The sequence below is a fragment of the Falco peregrinus genome, chromosome 2 (assembly GCF_023634155.1).
Source record: "Falco peregrinus isolate bFalPer1 chromosome 2, bFalPer1.pri, whole genome shotgun sequence".
NCBI lineage: Eukaryota > Metazoa > Chordata > Aves > Falconiformes > Falconidae > Falco > Falco peregrinus.
Window position 1 is genome coordinate 47,006,891 of NC_073722.1, and position 19,112 is coordinate 47,026,002.

General features: G+C 36.4%; 1 protein-coding gene across 10 annotated transcripts in view; it reads left to right on the plus strand.

Annotated features, from left to right (window-relative positions):
* The window catches only part of NSD2 (nuclear receptor binding SET domain protein 2), a 102,478-nt gene that overhangs the window by 61,643 nt on the left and 21,723 nt on the right, over positions 1-19,112 (plus strand). For 8 of the 10 annotated variants that reach the window (XM_055796813.1, XM_055796815.1, XM_055796817.1 and 5 more), the window contains 7 exons: positions 248-414; positions 742-1,233; positions 5,950-6,094; positions 7,096-7,173; positions 8,638-8,756; positions 11,879-11,960; positions 12,971-13,095. In XM_055796813.1, the coding sequence (XP_055652788.1) occupies positions 248-414; positions 742-1,233; positions 5,950-6,094; positions 7,096-7,173; positions 8,638-8,756; positions 11,879-11,960; positions 12,971-13,095 (1,208 nt within the window). Of the gene's footprint in view, positions 1-247; positions 415-741; positions 1,234-5,949; positions 6,095-7,095; positions 7,174-8,637; positions 8,757-11,878; positions 11,961-12,970; positions 17,899-19,112 lie in introns of those variants that run through there. The other 2 variants (XM_055796820.1, XM_055796818.1) reach the window with 2 other exon arrangements.

The window sequence follows — 19,112 nt, forward strand, 5'->3', positions numbered from 1 at the left end:
GAAAGGCAATTGTAACCTTAAGTTAATTTAGCAAAGCATGTTCTTGTTTGGAATTAAACTATTGGGCTTTTGTATCAAACATCATAGCTCAGAGACTTTCAAGCCAGTTAAGTGGTTCTTGAAAGGTTGACCAGTTTTACTGTGCTTTTATCATGGTAACTATAGCAGCTTACAAAAGACTTCAAGTCTGAAAGTGTACAGAACAACCTAAGCTGTATTTTAAATACATTTTTTTTTTCTTTTTCAGGACAGAAAAAGAGTTTTCGTCAATATCATGTTCAGTTTTTTGGAGATGCCCCAGAGCGAGCCTGGATATTTGAGAAGAGCCTTGTGCCCTTCAAAGAAAAAGACCAGTTTGAACAGTTATGCCAGGAAAGTGCAAAACAAGCCCTCACTAAAGCAGAGAAAATAAAGGTAAGAGGCTACCAAATCAGACAAAATTTGCAGCTTTTTATTTTACTGTTACAGGTATGTACAGATATAAATAGATATTCTAGAAAGCTTTAAAGACAGCTTGTTTTACAGAGGCCTGTAGTCCTGTATTTCACTTACAGATGCAGAGGATGGGATGGTTTACCACTGTTGGTTATTAAAAATCAGTACTCTTTTGCTTTGTTGTTGATTCATGCATGGTGTCAGTACTATCAAATACACTTAATCTCCTGGAATTGTTCTGTGTTAGTGTTGGCATTTTGAAATCAAAAGTGGGCAGGTTTCTCACACTGTCATCTTATCTTGCAGATGTTAAAGCCTGTTTCAGGGAAGCTGCGGCCACAGTGGGAGATGGGTGTTAAACAAGCAAGTGAAGCAGTAGGCATGACAGTGGAAGAACGGAAGGCCAAGTACACCTTCATCTATGTTAGGGACAGACCTCATCTTAATCCTCGAGTGGCAAAGGAAGTTGGCATTGCTGTGGAACCGTTGGAGGAGATAGATGAGTCATCTTACTCAAATGAAGAAACCACTCAAAATCTGAAATCAATGAAGGAGTCTGGCATTCCTAACAAGAGGAGGAGAAGGACATCAAAATTGTCTGCCACTGATGATACGCAAGAAAGCAATCAGCCAGGGACTAAGAATACTACTCCTCAAAAGTCATCTGAACAGGCAGAATCCAAAAGAGGGATAGGCTCCCCTCTCAATAGAAAGAAAACTCCAGGATCTACTCCACGAAGCCGAAAGGGCGATGCAGTATCTCAGTTTTTGGTCTTTTGTCAGAAGCACAGAGATGAGGTTAGTCTCTTTTATTTATCATTGTTGATTGCCTCTTCTCATTTCTGTACTTCAAGAAGCTTCCTTAGTTGGCAAAACCCAGTTGTTACTGTAGAATCCATAATACTCTGGGCTTGACAAGGTATGCCTGCATCAAATCTTAGTCTAGACACAGAGAAAGAAAGGAATGTAGATGAGCAGTGTAAACAAGATGATGATAATGCCCTTGTACTTTAAATATAAGTCATGTTGGTATCTTCCTATGTAATCTAATAGTCCTTTGTGTTAGCCATTTATTTTACATACATTAAAAAAATATAGTAGATATGCATGCATATGCTCATGCTGTTTATGGCAGTCTACTTGTAGTTAGTTTGTACATTCTTTCTGAAGATGTGGCTCAATTCCTTCAGTGTGTTCCCTTGTCTTTGAACTCCTCAAAAACTGTTTGCCTACCTAGATTTTTTTGCTGAGCTTCAAAAGAAGCTTGTTACCAAAGCTTGTGAAAATCACTATCAGTGTGCAGTCTGCTGGGACAGAAATTAGGTCCTCTTGAGAGGATTATGCTCCAAGACAAGATAGAATAAATAAATGCCTAATAACAACATTTCTTAGGAAGCCTCTTGGAAGTATAAAAACAGTACTGCTGTTCTAGCTCATTATTTCAAAGTCATGACCGTCATTTTTCTTCCTTACAACCCTCTGATCCATTTGCAGTACAATTCCATGCACCGAAAGAAGCATGAGTTCTCATTTTCTTGTAGCAGTGCTATTCCATAATACCCACAGAAGGACCAGAAAGTTAGTGGTGACATTGCCACACTCTTCAGCTACTGAATGGCTGACTTTGTTATAGGATAATTGCATTAGAAAACATTAATAGGTATGAACCTTATAAAGAAAAACTGAAAAACAAATTCTGTTATATGAAACTGAATTAATTGTGGTTCAACATAGGATCTTTTTAGATCATTGCAACTTAAGCTAGTATTAAGAATGAAAATGAATGCAAGATGACACATACCTTTTAATGTCTTTGGTTAAATTGAGAGAAGCATTGGCAGTTCAGTTTGTTGGTTCCGGGAAGGAAAGGGTTTTGTATTAAATACAGATTTTGACATACTCATTACAAAAAGCTGTATGGTAAATCATCTGTCTTATGTTTGAGAGGCATGAGTTCTATTTCCAGTTCTTCTGTAAGTAACCTTGTGTCTTGTATAGTGGTAAGGGGGAATTTCCTTGGCCTCTAACATAGGTAGCAAGAAGTCTTGTGCAACACTGAGGGATGTGAAATTACTTCTCTGGAAGAAATGAGATTATTATGACTGGGTTTATGGACTTTTAGCCAAATATATCTTACCACAGAAGAGACATGATGAGTCTCTGATGTTATATTTCTGTTTTCTGTGCCAGTTATCAAGCTTCATTCCCTACTATGGTTATACTGTAATTCTCAAATTAAGAGATGGAAAATATGAATACTATTGCAGTATTCAACACTGAGGAACTGCTATGTCTTCAGCGTCATTTCAGGAAACTGAAAACTTTGCATAAACTTGAAAGTCACACTGATGATAGTGCCTAATGCTGCAATTAAAGTAGAAGGAAGTAGGTTTCAAAATATTACATATGTTTACAGAGAGGACATCCTACCATTTCTGCCTAGAATACCTTAATAAGATCATTCATGAAAACCCAAATCCACCTGATTGTGTGATCCATTCTAATAGGTAGCAAAGCACTTCTGCACACAGAAGAGAACTAGGTTACAAAAAATGCAGATACAAGGTGGCTGCAGATAACAGTCCCTCTAACCGATCCCGATCAGGGCAGTAGAACTTGTCTTTCTCTTGATTCAAAATTAACTGGTGAAGTGGGGAAATACTGTTTTAGATATTCATGCTTTTTGTACAGAACCTAAGTTACCTGAGTTTAGTTAACACTTCCAGCCTGTCACATCGCTTTTAAAATGGCAGTTTTGTGCCTTCAGTGGAAGGTGGAGATTGTATCCAAACTAGTGTTCTGTTTCGCCTTTGTTTGGGCTTATCTGGTTCAATTTGCATGGTTTGCTTTCCATCCAAGGATTTGTTTTGTTGCTGTTGTAGATGTTCTGATGCTTTAGAAGGAGTTATAACATTGGCTAAGAAACAGACCTGGGTTTGAGCTACTTTATTGATGACATCTGAGAGTTCAGTGTATAGCTACTTGAGTATTTACATGTAGAAACTTAGAAGAAAGGGAAGTTATAGATCCAGAAGAGGCTCTCTGCCCCCAGACTATTGAAGGGATGGAAGTGAATGGAAACAAATGACTGAAGACTATATTCTTTTGGGACCTCTAATAATCACAAGCTCTCTCAAAAGTAGAGCCATTTCTGCTCTGTCTTGCTTGGAGACTAGCTTTGTATGGTAGTAGGACTCATGTATCAATTTGATTTTATTAATTACTACTTTTTGTGTTACTTTTTCTGGGGATAGGAGGGTGAGGAATAGTTGAAATTTTTAGAAATGAATGATGGCTGCTGGAAGACTGGATAAACTCTGCTGGAAGATGTTTTTAATGGTTTAAGAGGCATGCTTCCCTGAGGGAGGCATTGAGAGCTTGGAGCACTTTCATGGTTGTAGTGATGCATTAAGTATTTTGTGCTGTTACCAAAGGAGTAAAGATATATTTTGTACTGTTGGCATTCTTACGTCCTTCTTCTGTGAAGTGTAATCATTGGAAGGGGGTGTCTGACTTGATAAAGGTGTTCAGTGAGAGGCAGACAGCTATATGTTTATTAGTTCATTGATCTGGGCCTTATGTCTGTTTTGAGGTAAATTAAGATATGATTTCACTAGTAAGGGTTTGTAATTGAAGATTCCTGCATGTGTAAGGAGTTGTTGAACATTAAGACAAGTGAGAGTGAAGGTAATATGCTTTCCTTGGATAAGCTAGGACGCTTGGTCTAATTACCATGTTTTCCACAGCTATGGTGATACTAATTCCCAGATCCAAGAGAAGATCTTCCATGTGTTCTGTAGCACAGTTAGAGTAAGTGCCAGGGAGAAGTGCATGATTTTCATGTACGTCAAGATACCTGATACATCATTTCCAGTATGTATGCCAGGATTGAGTATTACAGTATAAAGACTTCAGAGAAGACTGCTGGGCATTTTCCTTGGGGGCCACCTTTGCAAGGATTCCTTAGCCATTAGGAATCATGAGTGTCTTTTGCTTATTTCACAGTGCTCCTATTCCGTTGAAAGTAGGTTTTATTTGTATTTTGGTGGGACTGGAGGTGATGTTAAACTGTATCTCATTTGTGTGAACAGGGCTAGTTATTTCTTAGAGAGTTAAATAACCCTGTGCCCTAGCTGAGCACAATGAATATACGCTCAGCAGCAATAGTCAAAATTGAAACTAATTTCTTTTCCTAAAGAAGTGAGATTTGTGGGAGGGGTATCTTATAGGTCTGTTTATGTTCTCACCTCTCAAATTTGTTTTTTTACATTGCTGGATTTTAATCAAAATCTGAGTACAGGCTACCAAAGGTAGCTGTATTCCCCGAGCTATATGCAGATGGGTTATGGCACACAGAAGCAAGAGAACTCTTAGTTCTGTACTAGGAGAAAAATTACAGCATAAATTTCCCTGCTAGACATTGAATAATCCCAGTAGAAGAAAGGTGGTACAACTATTCTAACCCCCTGGAGAAGCTTTAGTCACACATGTATCCTGTTCGACAACACGAAATGCAATTTTAAGACACTAAGAAATTAGGTTTAATCATTTCCACTTACCACAGAAAACTTGTATCTGTTCTGTTGAATGGTGTTACTGTTTGAACGCATGGCTTTGTTGGCCTAGTTTTTATTGTACTCTATGATTTTGGCGTATCGGTTGCATCACTCCAGTAAAGGGATTTTGGAGAATGCTAGGTAATGAGATGAGAGGGATTAATTTTAAAGCTACTATTTTATTTCTGTAGATCATACAGTGTTGGAGCTTTCTGACTTGTATGATTAATCAAATCTGGTTTTCCTTAAGCAGAAGTATGGGAATACTGAAGGAGTTTGAGAGGATTTTTTTCTTTGTTTTTATACTGGATTTTCTGTTTGTGTTGAATAAACTTCCAGAAACTCTCTTTAAATTCTGTGTTGATAAGATTTTGACACATTCTATGTGTCATGCTCATGTTACTAAGAAAAGATGCACAGCTTTTTGAGTTCTTAATAGTCATATATGTAGCATAAAATGATGTATTACATGTTACATCAAGTACTAGTTTATGTAAATTGCTCTTCTAAGGTAGGTGTAATGAGCTCAGGGTTTTAATGAGTTCTGTAGATTGATGGATGTCTTTCTAGGCTAGCATATATTCCTATATTGCTTGTCTGTCTTTTGTGGTACAGATTTAAACTTCATCAAGAAATTATACAAACTTTTGAATGACCACAAGACAAAATTTACACTGATCCAGTTTTTGAATGTGAAAAGGCAAATTAGATGCTTCCAAAATTATTCTTAATACTTCTAAATATGCTACCCAATATTTTTTTTCTTTAGAGAGACAGAGAACAAGAGAGAAGGGGTTATTCAAAGAAAAACTGGATACATGTTTTAATCTAGTTCTGTCTATAGCGGGAATGTTAGATAACTTGTTTTCATCCAGTTTTTCCAAAGCAATAGAATTGTGTACACCATTCTTTTCAATGGTCACCTTTTTTAAATACAACCCTGTTTCTGCATGTATAGGTGGTTGCTGAACATCCAGATGCTTCAAGTGAGGAGATTGAAGAATTGCTGGAATCGCAGTGGAACATGCTTAGTGAAAAACAGAAAGCTCGCTATAACACAAAGTTTGCCATAGTGACCTCTCCCAAATCTGAAGAAGACTCTGGTAAACGTAAAACTGTGCTAGTGTACTCTAACTAAATTTGATATACATAGTGGCGTTAAACTAAGCACATATTTGAGACCTGTAGGGAAAACAGCTTTCACACTGTTTTCCAGTTTTAATTCTTGGTGTTTGTGCCAATAGCAAAGGAATGCCAATGGTTACAATAAACGCAACCCATGAAGTCTACATTTCTTGCTCATTGTTCTGCAAAGTTGTTATATGTAAACCTTCTGCTGTTTAGAGATTGCTAATTTCTCATTCTTCTTCTGCCCATAAGCAGCTGCCATTGCATCCACTGCCTGTTATGAGTGGATGGTGGGAAGGGAAGTTGTGTTATTACTTGTAAAATCTGAGTTGTTTTTTTATAGAATAGTTAGGAAATGGTTTAAAAAGTTTAATCTTTTCTTCACTTATACCTAAAGTATATTACCTCATATCATTATCAACTCAGGAAGAAGTATTCCAAACTTTATTCCGAAACTTCCATCCATTTGGCATTTTATTGTGCTACTCAAAGCTTTTAGGACATTGTACAAGATTGCAAATATTTTCTTTTTTCTCCTTTTATTTTTTTATTGCTGTTGTCTAGCGTTTGGTTTTGATAAACGGTCTCAATTATTTTGCAAAATATTTGAGGGGGTTTAGAGTCACTTATGTGAGAAAGATGGAGGAAGGCAGTTTGGCATTTGCATGAACTTTATCAAATTTAACTAGCTATCGTTTTTCAAATTTAAAATAGCTTTACAGCACTGCAAGAAGACATTATGGAAGTATTAGAAGCCTACAGGTGCTGCTTTGGGCAATGACAAGAATGAGAGGGAGTGTTTGAAAGTTTGTGAGACTTGGAAAAACTTGTATAAAAATGGCAGTCAGTTTTGTTAACTGTGTGTGTGTGTGAAATAACATTTTGTGGAAAACTGAAAAGTTTTTAACTTTAAATTTTAAATGTGAAATATTTGGATATCAGTTTAAAAAAAAAAACACATTCTGTATCTCTCAAGGTTCATCATTGAAGAATATTGGAGAGGCCAAACGTAAAGTGTTTCAAGACTCACCTAAAAGGAGATCAAGATCCAGAAGTAATTGAAATTTGTGTTGTGTGCAAATAGTTCATCATTATAAGTAGCTATTGAGTGTATTTTTTTATGTAATCGCCCACGTATCATAATCTCTTTATTTTATCTCAGATGTTGTCTTCCTTGACATTAGAATTTTAATGGATCCCAAATTAAATATCTAAACACTGTAGTGCTGAATTTTGTTCACCTTCCTCAGTGTCATATTGCAAGAAATGTAATTGAAATTGTACCTGTACCAGGTGTTTCTAGTACATATATTGTGTACGTAGTTATCTACAGATGAAAACATGTCAGTTCAATCCTTCCCCTACCCAAATCCTCTTATCTTAAACTTGAAAGAATATTGTGGGATTTTTTTTGCTGGCTTTTTGTAAGTAGCAGGTTCTCCTGGAGCCATTTCAATCTGCTTTGTGGATTCAGAGTCTGATAATAGAGTATGTCCTAGATTGTTTAGATAAGAACATTAATTTGAAAATTATCCATATTTTCAAGTTGCTATATTTTTAATATTTACAGCTATTTGTTCCCACTGGAATAAAATGCTTGTAGCAGTAGGGCAATTTTCAGTTAATATATCTGTGCCCCTGGAGCTTGCAATCTGTACTAATAATACTCTGTAGCTTCATAAAGTAGAGAGTACTGGAGAGTATAACAACATTGTCATTTCATCCTGATGAAGCAGACCACTTCCTAAACCTTCATCTATCTTTCTGAGGTAGAGAAAGTGCAAACAGTAGCTGAACCTGTGCAAGGGGTATGTAGGTCAGTCACTGACCTTTTGTAATTTAGCAGCTGCTTGAACTTCGTGGTAAACGATCATCTAAATATGTAAGTAAGTCCGTTGGTTTAAAATTACCAACGTGATCCTGTTCTTAGGATTTTGGTTCACAAAGGAAGGGGATCTTACAGTCTCCTTTAAAATACAAGTAAACTTGTTAGAGAGAGTCTGAAACTGTCATACTAGAAGGAGAGAATTAGTCTCTGTGGTTGGTGATATCTTGTCTTTTCTAGAGGCCCCTTATTAGATGTCGCCAGTATCCTCATCTGTATCATTTGGAGAACTTAAAGGAGACTTAAGGAGGAGACTTAATTCATTTCAGTGATGAGACACTGTTACAAGTGGCAGGAGAGTTAAAAGCTGTATAGATTGATCATGTGCAGTCTGACAATATGAAACAAATGTTGGGCAGTAGTATTCAGATCTTAAACTAGTGCTTATGCAGGTAGACTCATCTTTCTAAAATAAGACTATGAAGCAGTCAATTTGGATGTGTTCTAGAGTTAGTCTTCAGCACCAGAAACCAGACCTTAAGTATTAAGAGGTCATCAAACTGTGTTAATGTTTAACCGTGTTTTTAAAATAATGACTGAAAGAAAAGTAACTTAACTAGATCAGTTCAAAATAATTTGAAAGTGGGTTTTAGATTATTTTTCATGTAAGTTTCCCCCATCCCCCATCCCAAGGTAACTTACATGGAAATAAAAGAAACCAAAAAAAGAGGACAAAGGAACCTACAGAAGATTTTGAAGTTCAGGAAGCACCTAGGAAAAGACTCAGGATGGATAAACAGAATAATCGGAAGGTAATTATGTCATTGGTTTGTTTGGGTTGATTTATAGCAGCACCAATCACATTGCTGTAGTTAAGTTTGTCAGCATTTCCGTTTTCAGGATTAAAAAAGTAATGTCTGTATATCAAACCAAACTGTTGTAACTATTCAGAGATACATGTGAGCTTATGGGGGGGGGTTTTCTTTGGTTTTGAGGATGGAGGTATGATAAGCTGCACTTGCTACTTAAACTGTGGTGGAAATGTATGCTCAGAAAACCTGTTTCCTGAAGGAATGTGCAGAGGCATGACCTTTCTGTGTTGTCATGCTTTGTAGTTCTTTTTCTTTGCTCCTGAAGTGGAGTTCAGAGATTTATACAAGAATGTGAAAGAAAAAAATCTTTAGTCAATACTTAATTGAGACAAAAGCAGGGGGAGAGACGAAAGCAAGTAAAGCAAAACAGGCAAACTCCTTTTCAAGAACTGGAAGCCTATAGAACATTTTAGAGTGGCATGCTGACCCATTTCTTAAGTTAGGAAACTGCAGTAAGTATTACAGTATATTTGTGGTGCAAACCACAGTGTCCTTTTCATTTAAGTTTGCCTGTGAGAATGAGATTTTTTCCTTACATAGGTCACTGAAACTGCATATGGATACAGCCCAAATCTTGTAGAGACTTAAGCGTAGGTTTATTTAGTCATGCATGTAGACCAGTGAACTTCCTGGGTTTTACTTGTGTGGAAAGCTTAGCTCACAAGTGTTTTCAGATATGTTATTATAGTATCATACTGTAGTGTATCGCATTGCAGACCTCATCTCAGGATTTTAGTGGTACAGCGATTAAACGAAACAACCTAATATGAGGAAAGGCAGTGGATTTATTTTTTAAATGAATTATGGAGGTTACATTTGTAGATACCAGTTTGTTTGGTAGGCTGGTTATTTTAGTACCTCTCTCAATATTGTGGATATTCAGACAGCTTGTTTAGAGTTCAGTATAAAAAATAAATAGAATTTCAGATAGTCAGACTTAATGAGCTTATTAGCAAGGGACAAAGATAATTCTTTGAGAAATGTTGTTACCTTTGCAGAAAGAAGGGCCAAAGCTGGCTTTTGCACTTCTTGCTCTAACAGATTAGTTGTTGAATATTCATCTGATCACTTGGTCCCTTTTTAAACTTGTCTTATTGATTTGAATTCACTACAATACACTAGATCCATGGAATAATTAAGTTGACTTATTGCAAGTAATTCCTGCTATGAAGTCCTTGTTTTGACTGTCCCTAAAGTTACTACTTTACTGTCCCACCAGTATTCGTACAGTACAGTTAGCCTACGTTATTACAAGTAGAATGAAAGGTGGTTGCAGTATATAGTTCATGCAGACGAGGTTCTGGTATCTTTGATGCTGTGATGCAGATGTGAATGCTAACAGAAAATAAATACATAAAAGAGATTAATGGTTCCCATAAGATACATACCACTAATAACACTGACTTAGCAATGTGCATTTTAAAAGTGTTGTTCTCTATCTGATCCATTTATCAGAACGAGTTACAAGGAATCTGGTGTATGTAAGTATTAGGTAATTTGGAAACTCTAAATGCATATAGCAGTGTTTGTGCTTCTGTCCACAGAAGGGTCAGATACTGTAGAATGGTTGCTTTGCAGGTTCTTGTATGAATTATCTCTTAGTCTTTTTCCTGCCTTCACCAGCCCAGGGTACTTCTAGCTGTATGTGCCGCTGCTTCATAAAACATTTAGTGAATGACAGTGAAAATGTCCATGTAATGATTCAAAAAAGCAAACACTAACCATACACCTTCCTTCTGCTATTCTCAGTTTACCTGCAGGCTTCTGTTACAGTCATTTTGGATAGGAGGAGCTTTAATGTTTTGGGTTTTTTTCCATGATGTTTTACTTCTTGCATGAGAGTTGTGCATTATCCACTCCTTTTTCTCCTTAATTCTTATTTATGAAATCTGAATGTTTTTGCACAAACTAAGTCATAAATACCCATATGAAAATTTTGAAAAACTGATTTGTTCATTGGTGCTTTCATGATGTATATAAAAATGCACATTAGCAAATGGGGGTTCTGTAAAGCACACTTTAAATTTAAGAGTGAACTATATTGTACGTTTTCTTTCATTTTTACACAGAACCGTAACCATAATCTTACAAAACTGATACTGGGAGCCTCCAGTGGCGCTAGTGGTAGGGCATCTTAGTCTACTTAGAAGTCAGTAAAAGCACAGTGTAGCACATCTGTAGTACAGTAGTCATTGATACTTATTTTTACAAAGTAAACCGGTTCTCTGGCCTTTGAGGTGTTCACCTACACATCTTTTGTAAAACTGAATGTCAGATGAATTTGAAAAAGTATGTAAAACCTTCTGTTCAATAGAATTATTCTTACAAATCAGGTGAGCATTTGTTAAGCGTTCTCAGCTACAATTGAGTGACTTAGTACTAGAATTAATTTTGTAACATACAAGAAGAAAAAAATAATGGCATGTATAAGGAACAGTGTCTGATTTTGACAAAGCTTTAACAAAAATTTCCCCAGGTTTTGGCCTAAAGTTTTAATGATAAATTCTCAATCTGGAGCAAATTCATGTGTTGTTTATGCTCCCTTGAAAATAGTGTTTTTATTTTGGAAATGCTGAAACAATCTTAACCATAGTAATTTAAAAAATGGCACTGCTATAAGTTGTGGAGTTGAAAGCAAGCCTCTCTGAGACTTAAAATTCTGCACAGGGTTTATTCTTAAATTTATATACTGATTCTGCAGTTTACCTTTAATAATTAAAGGTTTTAAGTTGACCAGTTTAGACGAAGAATAGTAAGGATAATTTACATGTTTCGTGTTCATTTAGAGCTCCCATTTTTGATATGCTGAGTTTGGGATGGATAAGTGGGATGCTGGAATACTGTGTTCTTTAATTTTTCTCATTTGTTTATGGGTTTGTACCCTGTGCTGTGAATGAGTTTTTAAAATCACTTAAATGGGGCTAGCTTAACTACATTAGCATTCAGATATTTGTAAAGACACTTTCTTTTTAATAACATAAATCCAGAAGTAATTGCCAGTTTTATCCAACCACTCATAAATTAGGAGTTTTTTTATTTTTTCATATTTTTTTTTGTGACAGAGGGAGACAAGCAATGACAAAACAGCAAAAACAAACTCTTCTAAGGTCACAGAAACCTCCTCTTCACAAAAGAACCAGTCAGGTAATGTGGTCAGAATAAGTTTTAATGTAACTTTTTCAAGTAAATAATTTTAAAATAAACAGGTTGTCTGAGGCAGCCGGCTAAATTTTGCTGACATAATAACCAGTTATAGCCACTATGCCACAGATGGGGGGGGGAGCATGCCCTCTTCCTTAACTACCACCAGTTTGCAACAGTATATACTTGAATGGAATTGTGTATTGCTGATTTAGAGCAGCAGTTCACAAGTTCACCGTTTGATGGCACCAAATTAAAGCTATTGCCCTGTGATCTTGGCGAGCAGTGATACAAATCCTACTGCTCCAGTTTTTCATTGTGCATTAGCCCAACAAAACAAGTGCAGTGACCATCAATGTAATCAGTTACTATGTGACTTTAGTCTTTTAAAATGATGCTTGATGGGAGGCAGCGTGGAGCACCAGAGGGAATTAGGAATAACCTTGGACCAGAATCCAAAACTTGTTAATTAATGATGCTCAAGTTTGAAGTAACTTCTGTAAGAGCATGTCTCTAGGTATTACAATGATATGCCAAAGACGAGTAAGCTTCTGCAAGTTCTGTGCAATGTAGAAGTGGTGACGTGCCATAGATAATGTCTGGTACCTGGCTCCTGTATATAACCATTCTCTTAACTAAGTGTTAGCGGTACTCAGGTTGTGGTGAGATCATATAGGCCTTCTAATGTTTATCTGAGGAGATAACTGTTACCTCTGCTTTAAAGAGGTTATAAGTCACAAGATACTTTTATTTTAATAGAAATGAGCCAAAAAAAATCGGGAAGACATTTTTTAGCCATTTGTAGTATATATTTGATTAATAGAAACTTCTTTATTTGTAAAATCAAGCCAAAACACATGGTTTCAGAAACGTCATGTTCTCTCAGCCCTACGTAGGTGCCCAGAAGACCTACTTAAATCATTCCTTTATCTGAAGGAGTATTTTAAATAGCTTCAGGGAGATAACATTTTAAAGTTCCAAACTTCACTTTGTAAACCAAAATTATTTTACAGCAACGAAAAATCTGTCTGATGCTTGTAAACCTCTGAAGAAGCGAAATCGGGCTTCAGCAGCAGAATCTTCAACTCTTGCTTTTAGCAAGAGTTCATCTCCTTCAGCTTCCTTAACTGAGAATGAGGTAAAAAAAAAGTGGTGTTTGCACACAGCCATTTAATTACAGAAATTTTCAGGTGTGAATCTTGTTTAAAAACAAAATCAAAGGCGAATTCTCTAACGTTGGTGCTCTAGACAAGTTACAGTTTTGGCCTCTGTGAAACCTGTTAATGTGTGCATTGCAAATTCATTTATTGTAATACGAACGTCTGATTTGGGGACGTCGAGATATTATTGTGGTTTTTAATGTATTTACCAACAAAGTTTTAGAATTGTAACCTTCTATTAGAGGCAAAGTAAATTGCCGGTGTGTTCTGTATTTTCTTCTACAGACTTTATGTAAGTGTACTACATTAGTTACATTATGTAACTCAATATCGTCATGTTGCCATAGCTTTTATATTGAAGCAACTTTCCTGATCCTCTGATCTAGAACTGGACACTTTTCTGAGCAGAGCCCCTTCAAGCTCAAATTAGTTTTCAGGCTAAGTGCTATTTCTCTGTGATGCAAATAGCTTCATTCCCAATAGAGCTAAACAGGCAGTGAAGGATGAATCTTTTTGATACTTACTAATCATAGTCTTACCTCTGCATATTTGGAACTGTAATTCTTCTCAATTGACATACAATAAATGAAATGTATGTACCAGAAGTGTGTTCATACAATCCATTAAACCATTCTCCGAGTCATCTACACTGTTAAAACCAATCAGCCAAAGAGTGGCAGCATGAGGGTGAAGTACGCATGCTGTTTTGCAGGTGGAATCAGAAATGTAGTTGGTAGGATTTAGTAAAATATCTATAGACAAACGGCTTCAAGCAGTTTGTGTTACAAAAGCTGTAGAGAAAGTACTTGCCTGCTAACAAGGGAGTAGGGCTTCCAGCTATCCTAGAGACTCATCTCCCCTAACAAATGCATGAGGTGCTTAGACACTATAATGAATGCAGTTAAAATATCTAGGCAATGTTCAGTACATGGTTTACATTTTGGGTGGGGAAAAAAGATTGCATGTTAATGGCTGTATATCCTACTGTAACTGGAAAAATATTTTAACAGAAAACCCTACTGAATTCTCCCTTTTGTAACCCAATGAAACAAGCAAAGGAAGTCCCACAGGAAATAATATCCATAGCAGCAGTCAAAGCAATATTTGTTCTCATTTTGTTCTCTGGATTAAGAGACTCCCATCTATTGACTTACCACAGCTTCTGCTGTGTTGGCTTTACTGCTGGGACTTGCTGTGTAATGGCTGTTTGTATTTGGGGCCATCTATTCAGCCAGGCCAGTTTAAAGAACATACGGTCTTTGTGGCTCTAAATAGTGTCTCTAAATGTTGTAATCTTGGGAGAAAGAATCTTCTGCTATATGGTGTTTATAAACTGAAATCTCCAGAAATCTTTCTCAACAAAAGACTAGGTTTTTTTTTTAATTTTCGGTTGTGACTTAAATGGTTCACATGTGAAAAAGGGTATGGTTATATAGGCTGAGATGGAAATTTTTAAAACTTTAGCTCTTAATTTACTCAGTTACTGCTAAACAGCAGAAGATGTGAGAAAGTATCATACACTGCTTACAGAACACAGATACAAAAAACTAGAAAAGGAATTAATTGTTTTCAAGAGTGTAAAAGGTTTTAAAATATCAGAACAATCCCAATCGACATAACAGGAAATAACACCCTGTCAAATAACAGAGATTTTGCAGGGCTGGGTGCATCAGGGACTGGATTAGTGGGCTAGATCCTTAGATGGTTTAAAGCTATACTAACCTGAACCTATACCAACTAAGGACTGGACCCAGTTTCATATAATAATAAATACTTTTTGCCTTTAAATAAAACACAAATGTCAGGCATGTGTTTCTGAACTTACTATTGATTTATTCTACAAAACAAGGAAAGATGTAAATTTTGGATTGTGTGGGTGGCTTTAAAATTTTTTTCCCCTTTTGTATTATTATTTAGCACTTGTCTAAATGGTTAAATATGTGTGTGCCCTGAGAGCAGTCATCCAGAGAGGAACCTTCTCCAGAATGCTAAGGGAAAGAGTTTAAAAAATAAATACAATCATGCAATGATGAAAGCTGTGCACAGCTAATTGAATAGGATGTAATTCTGCTCAACATTAAATACATTTACTGTTTAACTTTTATATTTCTGTGTTCACTGTAATACTTCTAAATGTTGTTTAGATGCTCTCTTAACAAAGATAGAAAAAAATATGCATATTCCACAAGCACATACACCTCCACAAGCAATGCTAAGTGGATTCTGACCTTTTTTTCCCCTCTCCTTTCCCCGCACGCCCCCCCTGCCCCCCACCATTTGTGGACAGCTGGTTCCAGAATGGAACCTGGATATGACTTATTTGTCAAGGACTGTTGCTAGCTGCACACCTTTTAAATGTCAGTTCATTGCAACTAAGTTGTAGGAAAGGAGTGTTCAGTGTGAAGGGTGTGCTCAGTTTTTTTTGTTTGTTTGAAAGATGCATCTTATTTGACATTTTTAAAAAATATTTTGGATACTTTTTATTGTTATTGGGGGAATTTTTTAATGGGGTTTACTTGAAATACTGTAAAATTAGTCAAGGCCAAATTTTCAATTGATAGTTACTTTGGGTATGTAATGTACAGGGGAGAGAGACAGGTGGAGGTGTGCGCTACTGCCATAAGAACAAGCAAACATTTATAGACCTAACATATCAGGGATTAAAAGGTAGGCTTTCACTCCCTTCAAAAAATTGGGTTTTGAAGTCGTTTTAAGATGGATGGACAGAAACAGTAAGGTGTTTATACATGAATGAATAAATTTCATTTCTGCATTTAATCTTGAAACAAAAGACTTAATTTTACTTCTAGGCACTTGACATCAGTAATCATTTCCTCCAGTGCTTCATGTGAAATACGATTTTATTTAAAATCTAAATTCTTAATGAGCAACTGGTAGGGCCAGATGTGAGAAAGAAACTCAACACTTCGGAGTCTGCAAAAGCTCGGAGTAGTTTTTTACTGCCTCTGTAAGACTTGGTGTAACCATCCAAAATTCATGTTATTTGTGAGAAGAGATACAGGTGGTGTATTCTCATTTTTTACCTTGGCCCTCCACCTCCCAACAATGTAGTAGGTGCCAGTAAAGTGTAACCAGTATTTTTTTAATAAATAAAAAAGGCTTTACATTACCATTACTACTGGATTATTGGCACTTTGTGTGTTTGCATGAAACATACCTGCTTTAGCTGTTCAGTTTTTGTGGTTATCGGCTGGCTTCATTAAATTGGATGGATTTGTTGACAGTAGATAAGTATCGTAGTATTCTGCAGAGTCTAGATACTGCTTCTGAACTTTGGCAAAGAAACTGTAATTTCTTTCTAAGAGAGGACAAAATAAAGAACATGTAATACTTTAAATTCTTAGCTAGCCTGTTATTCATCGTATCTTCATCAAGTATGAGCTGACCAGCAGACGGCAGTTTAAAGAAGCCTGTGAAAGATTTTGAAAGTGTTCCTTTTATCATAAGTTCCTTGTATCCTCCCTAGAGGGATTTCTTGTTTCTGTAACATCCAGTGTCAAAACAAGCTGGTTATAGCTACAACTTCTTGCATTTCTAAGGCATAATAATGCAAGTTATAATAATGCAAACCTGAAGTTTTGCTCTTTTTCTGCATATTAAACAGTGTAATTTTTTCACATTACCAATTTGAGGCAGATTTGGTTTAGCTGCATTTTTAAATGGGTATTAACATGTATACACAATGGAGAAAACATGCAATTCTTAAAAGGTAAGGTATTTAATCGAGAATGCAGTCATAAGACATGTGCAACTTGGAACAGAAAAGTATGTCAGCTCCATTTATTAACCCTAGAGTCTAGTTATCCTACAGTATACAACTGAAATATTCTAAGCACGCATACTGAAGGTAAAAATAACTGTCTTTGAGATCCTAAGAACAGGAAGGAAGAAAGGAATTCATGCTCTTTTAAACAAACTACTGCCCTAAAGAAAAAATAGTTGAAACTAGCCTTGCAGGTTGTTAAGCGAAATCAGTGTGCTTCTAGCATTTCATTCTAGCTTCCTAAGAAGATAATTTTCTCTTCAAAACAATACTTAAGGATAATTTAATATATAGTGCCACCTTAAATCCTCTGACTTAGCAGACAGTTCTTTCCTGTGTTTATTTCTTTATGCCTATAGATATTTTTCCCATCCCGTTTCAAAGCAGCAGTAAGCTGTCAGGGGTACGTTTTTGTGGAACACTGCGAGTAATTGTCTCTTGCTAAACCTCTGCTAAAGCCTCTAACAAATGAAATGACCTGCATTGCCCACCAGATCGTACAGTTTTGTTACATTGCTTCTACTTTGACATGGAAAAAAATTCTAGGCTTGGCTCTGTTCTTTGGCAGCACGTTCGGTGTAGAAAATTAAGTTTCTTCTGTAATTATTTTCATCCTGTGTATGACTTAGGCTTCAGAATGCAGAGAATCTGTTTACTGAATGTTTACCTGATGTAGGTTTTTATTCCACATCCCCTACCAAAGTATCATGAGTATCTGTAGGCAATTTTACAATGTTTTAAAGTGTTCTGATAGTTTTAATTAACTTTCCAGGCAAATTCAGAAATGCATAATATCCTTATCTGAAACGTCTTAACTCCTGCTAATAATAAAAATGAAACCTGTCCCAGGCCGTCTTTTTTTGCTATTATAGTACTGTGTACACTTGTGGCACCGCATACTTAAAGAATTTATCTAGTCTAGCAGTATGGGCCAAAATATCATTCTTCATTCAGTTCAGGAATTCTTATACTGAAATAAAGGAAATGTTAACTGTAACTCAATTGGCTCTGTCAGTTTTTCTGTCTCCGTGTGGGTGCACAATAGATTGTCTTTTGAATACAGCCTGATCTATTGTTTGTATGTTGCTTATTGACTTACTCTGATATGAATTGTGCTTAGATTAAAATAGCCCAACCCTCTAGCCACTGAGATTTTCTTAATAAGAAAAAAAAAAAAATGCAGTTGGGGTTTGTCTGTGGAAAGACTAAAGAGTTTGCTTATCAGAACATGCATACTCAAAGCTTTGTAGAGAAAGCTCTTAGCCAGTCCAGACCACTTCCTCCTGGATGGCTGTGGTGTAGCAATCACTGCCTCTAAACTCAGGTCAGGAAGTCTGAGCTTGTAGCAGTGTCCTTAGTTTTAAGCAAGGTGGAACTTGATAGGCAACAGCATTCAGAAGTCATGGAAACATGCTTCTAAAATGCTTCTTAAAAGATGCAATGTATCTGTTAAAAGATAGCAGATGACCTGAGAGAGGATGCCACTTAAGCCAGTAAGTGTCTTAAGACAACTCTGAAAGAGTGGTAGGTCATTCTTTGTGGGCCCTTTTATTGATCCTGCTGTGGAGGTGACCAAACAAAAAAACCCAAAAGGAAATAATTTTCTGCATGCTTTTGTTTTCATTTTATATACCCCTAGCTTTAAAAGAAGCATACATAGTGGATTTTGTTTCCATTTGACGTTCTACAGCCAGGATTATAAACCAGGAGATGCTAGAGTAAAATAAGGGGAAGTGGGAGGGTTAACTTTTTTGGCTCTGGAGAAATTTGCCCTTTAAGTTGCTTTTTTAACTGCTTAAGCACAAGACAGAACACCACCGTTGTCTTGAATATGACTAAGACCAAAGCTTGTATTCTTAGTGCTTAAGAAGGGCTGTTAAGCAAGTATAACTAATATAAGAAATGTTTTTATAAGACTGAATGAGTTAATCAAGTGAGTTTTCTGAGGAAGAAATATTTTTAATGAAAATTGCACTTTGGTGTAGCTAGAGAAGTCTGAAAAGGTGTGGGACTGGTGGAGTAGTAACTGTTGGAGCCCATTCCAGTGTGGGCACCATAGATGCATAAATGTTGGCAACTCTTTCACTCAAAATTTCCGAATTCCTTTTGAACCTTTAAACACTGGGCAGGGAAAGCTTGTCTGAATTGGATCTAGGAGAGGAGTCCCAGTGAAGCTGATAAGCCCAGAAGTGTGAATGTTGTTCCCTTTGC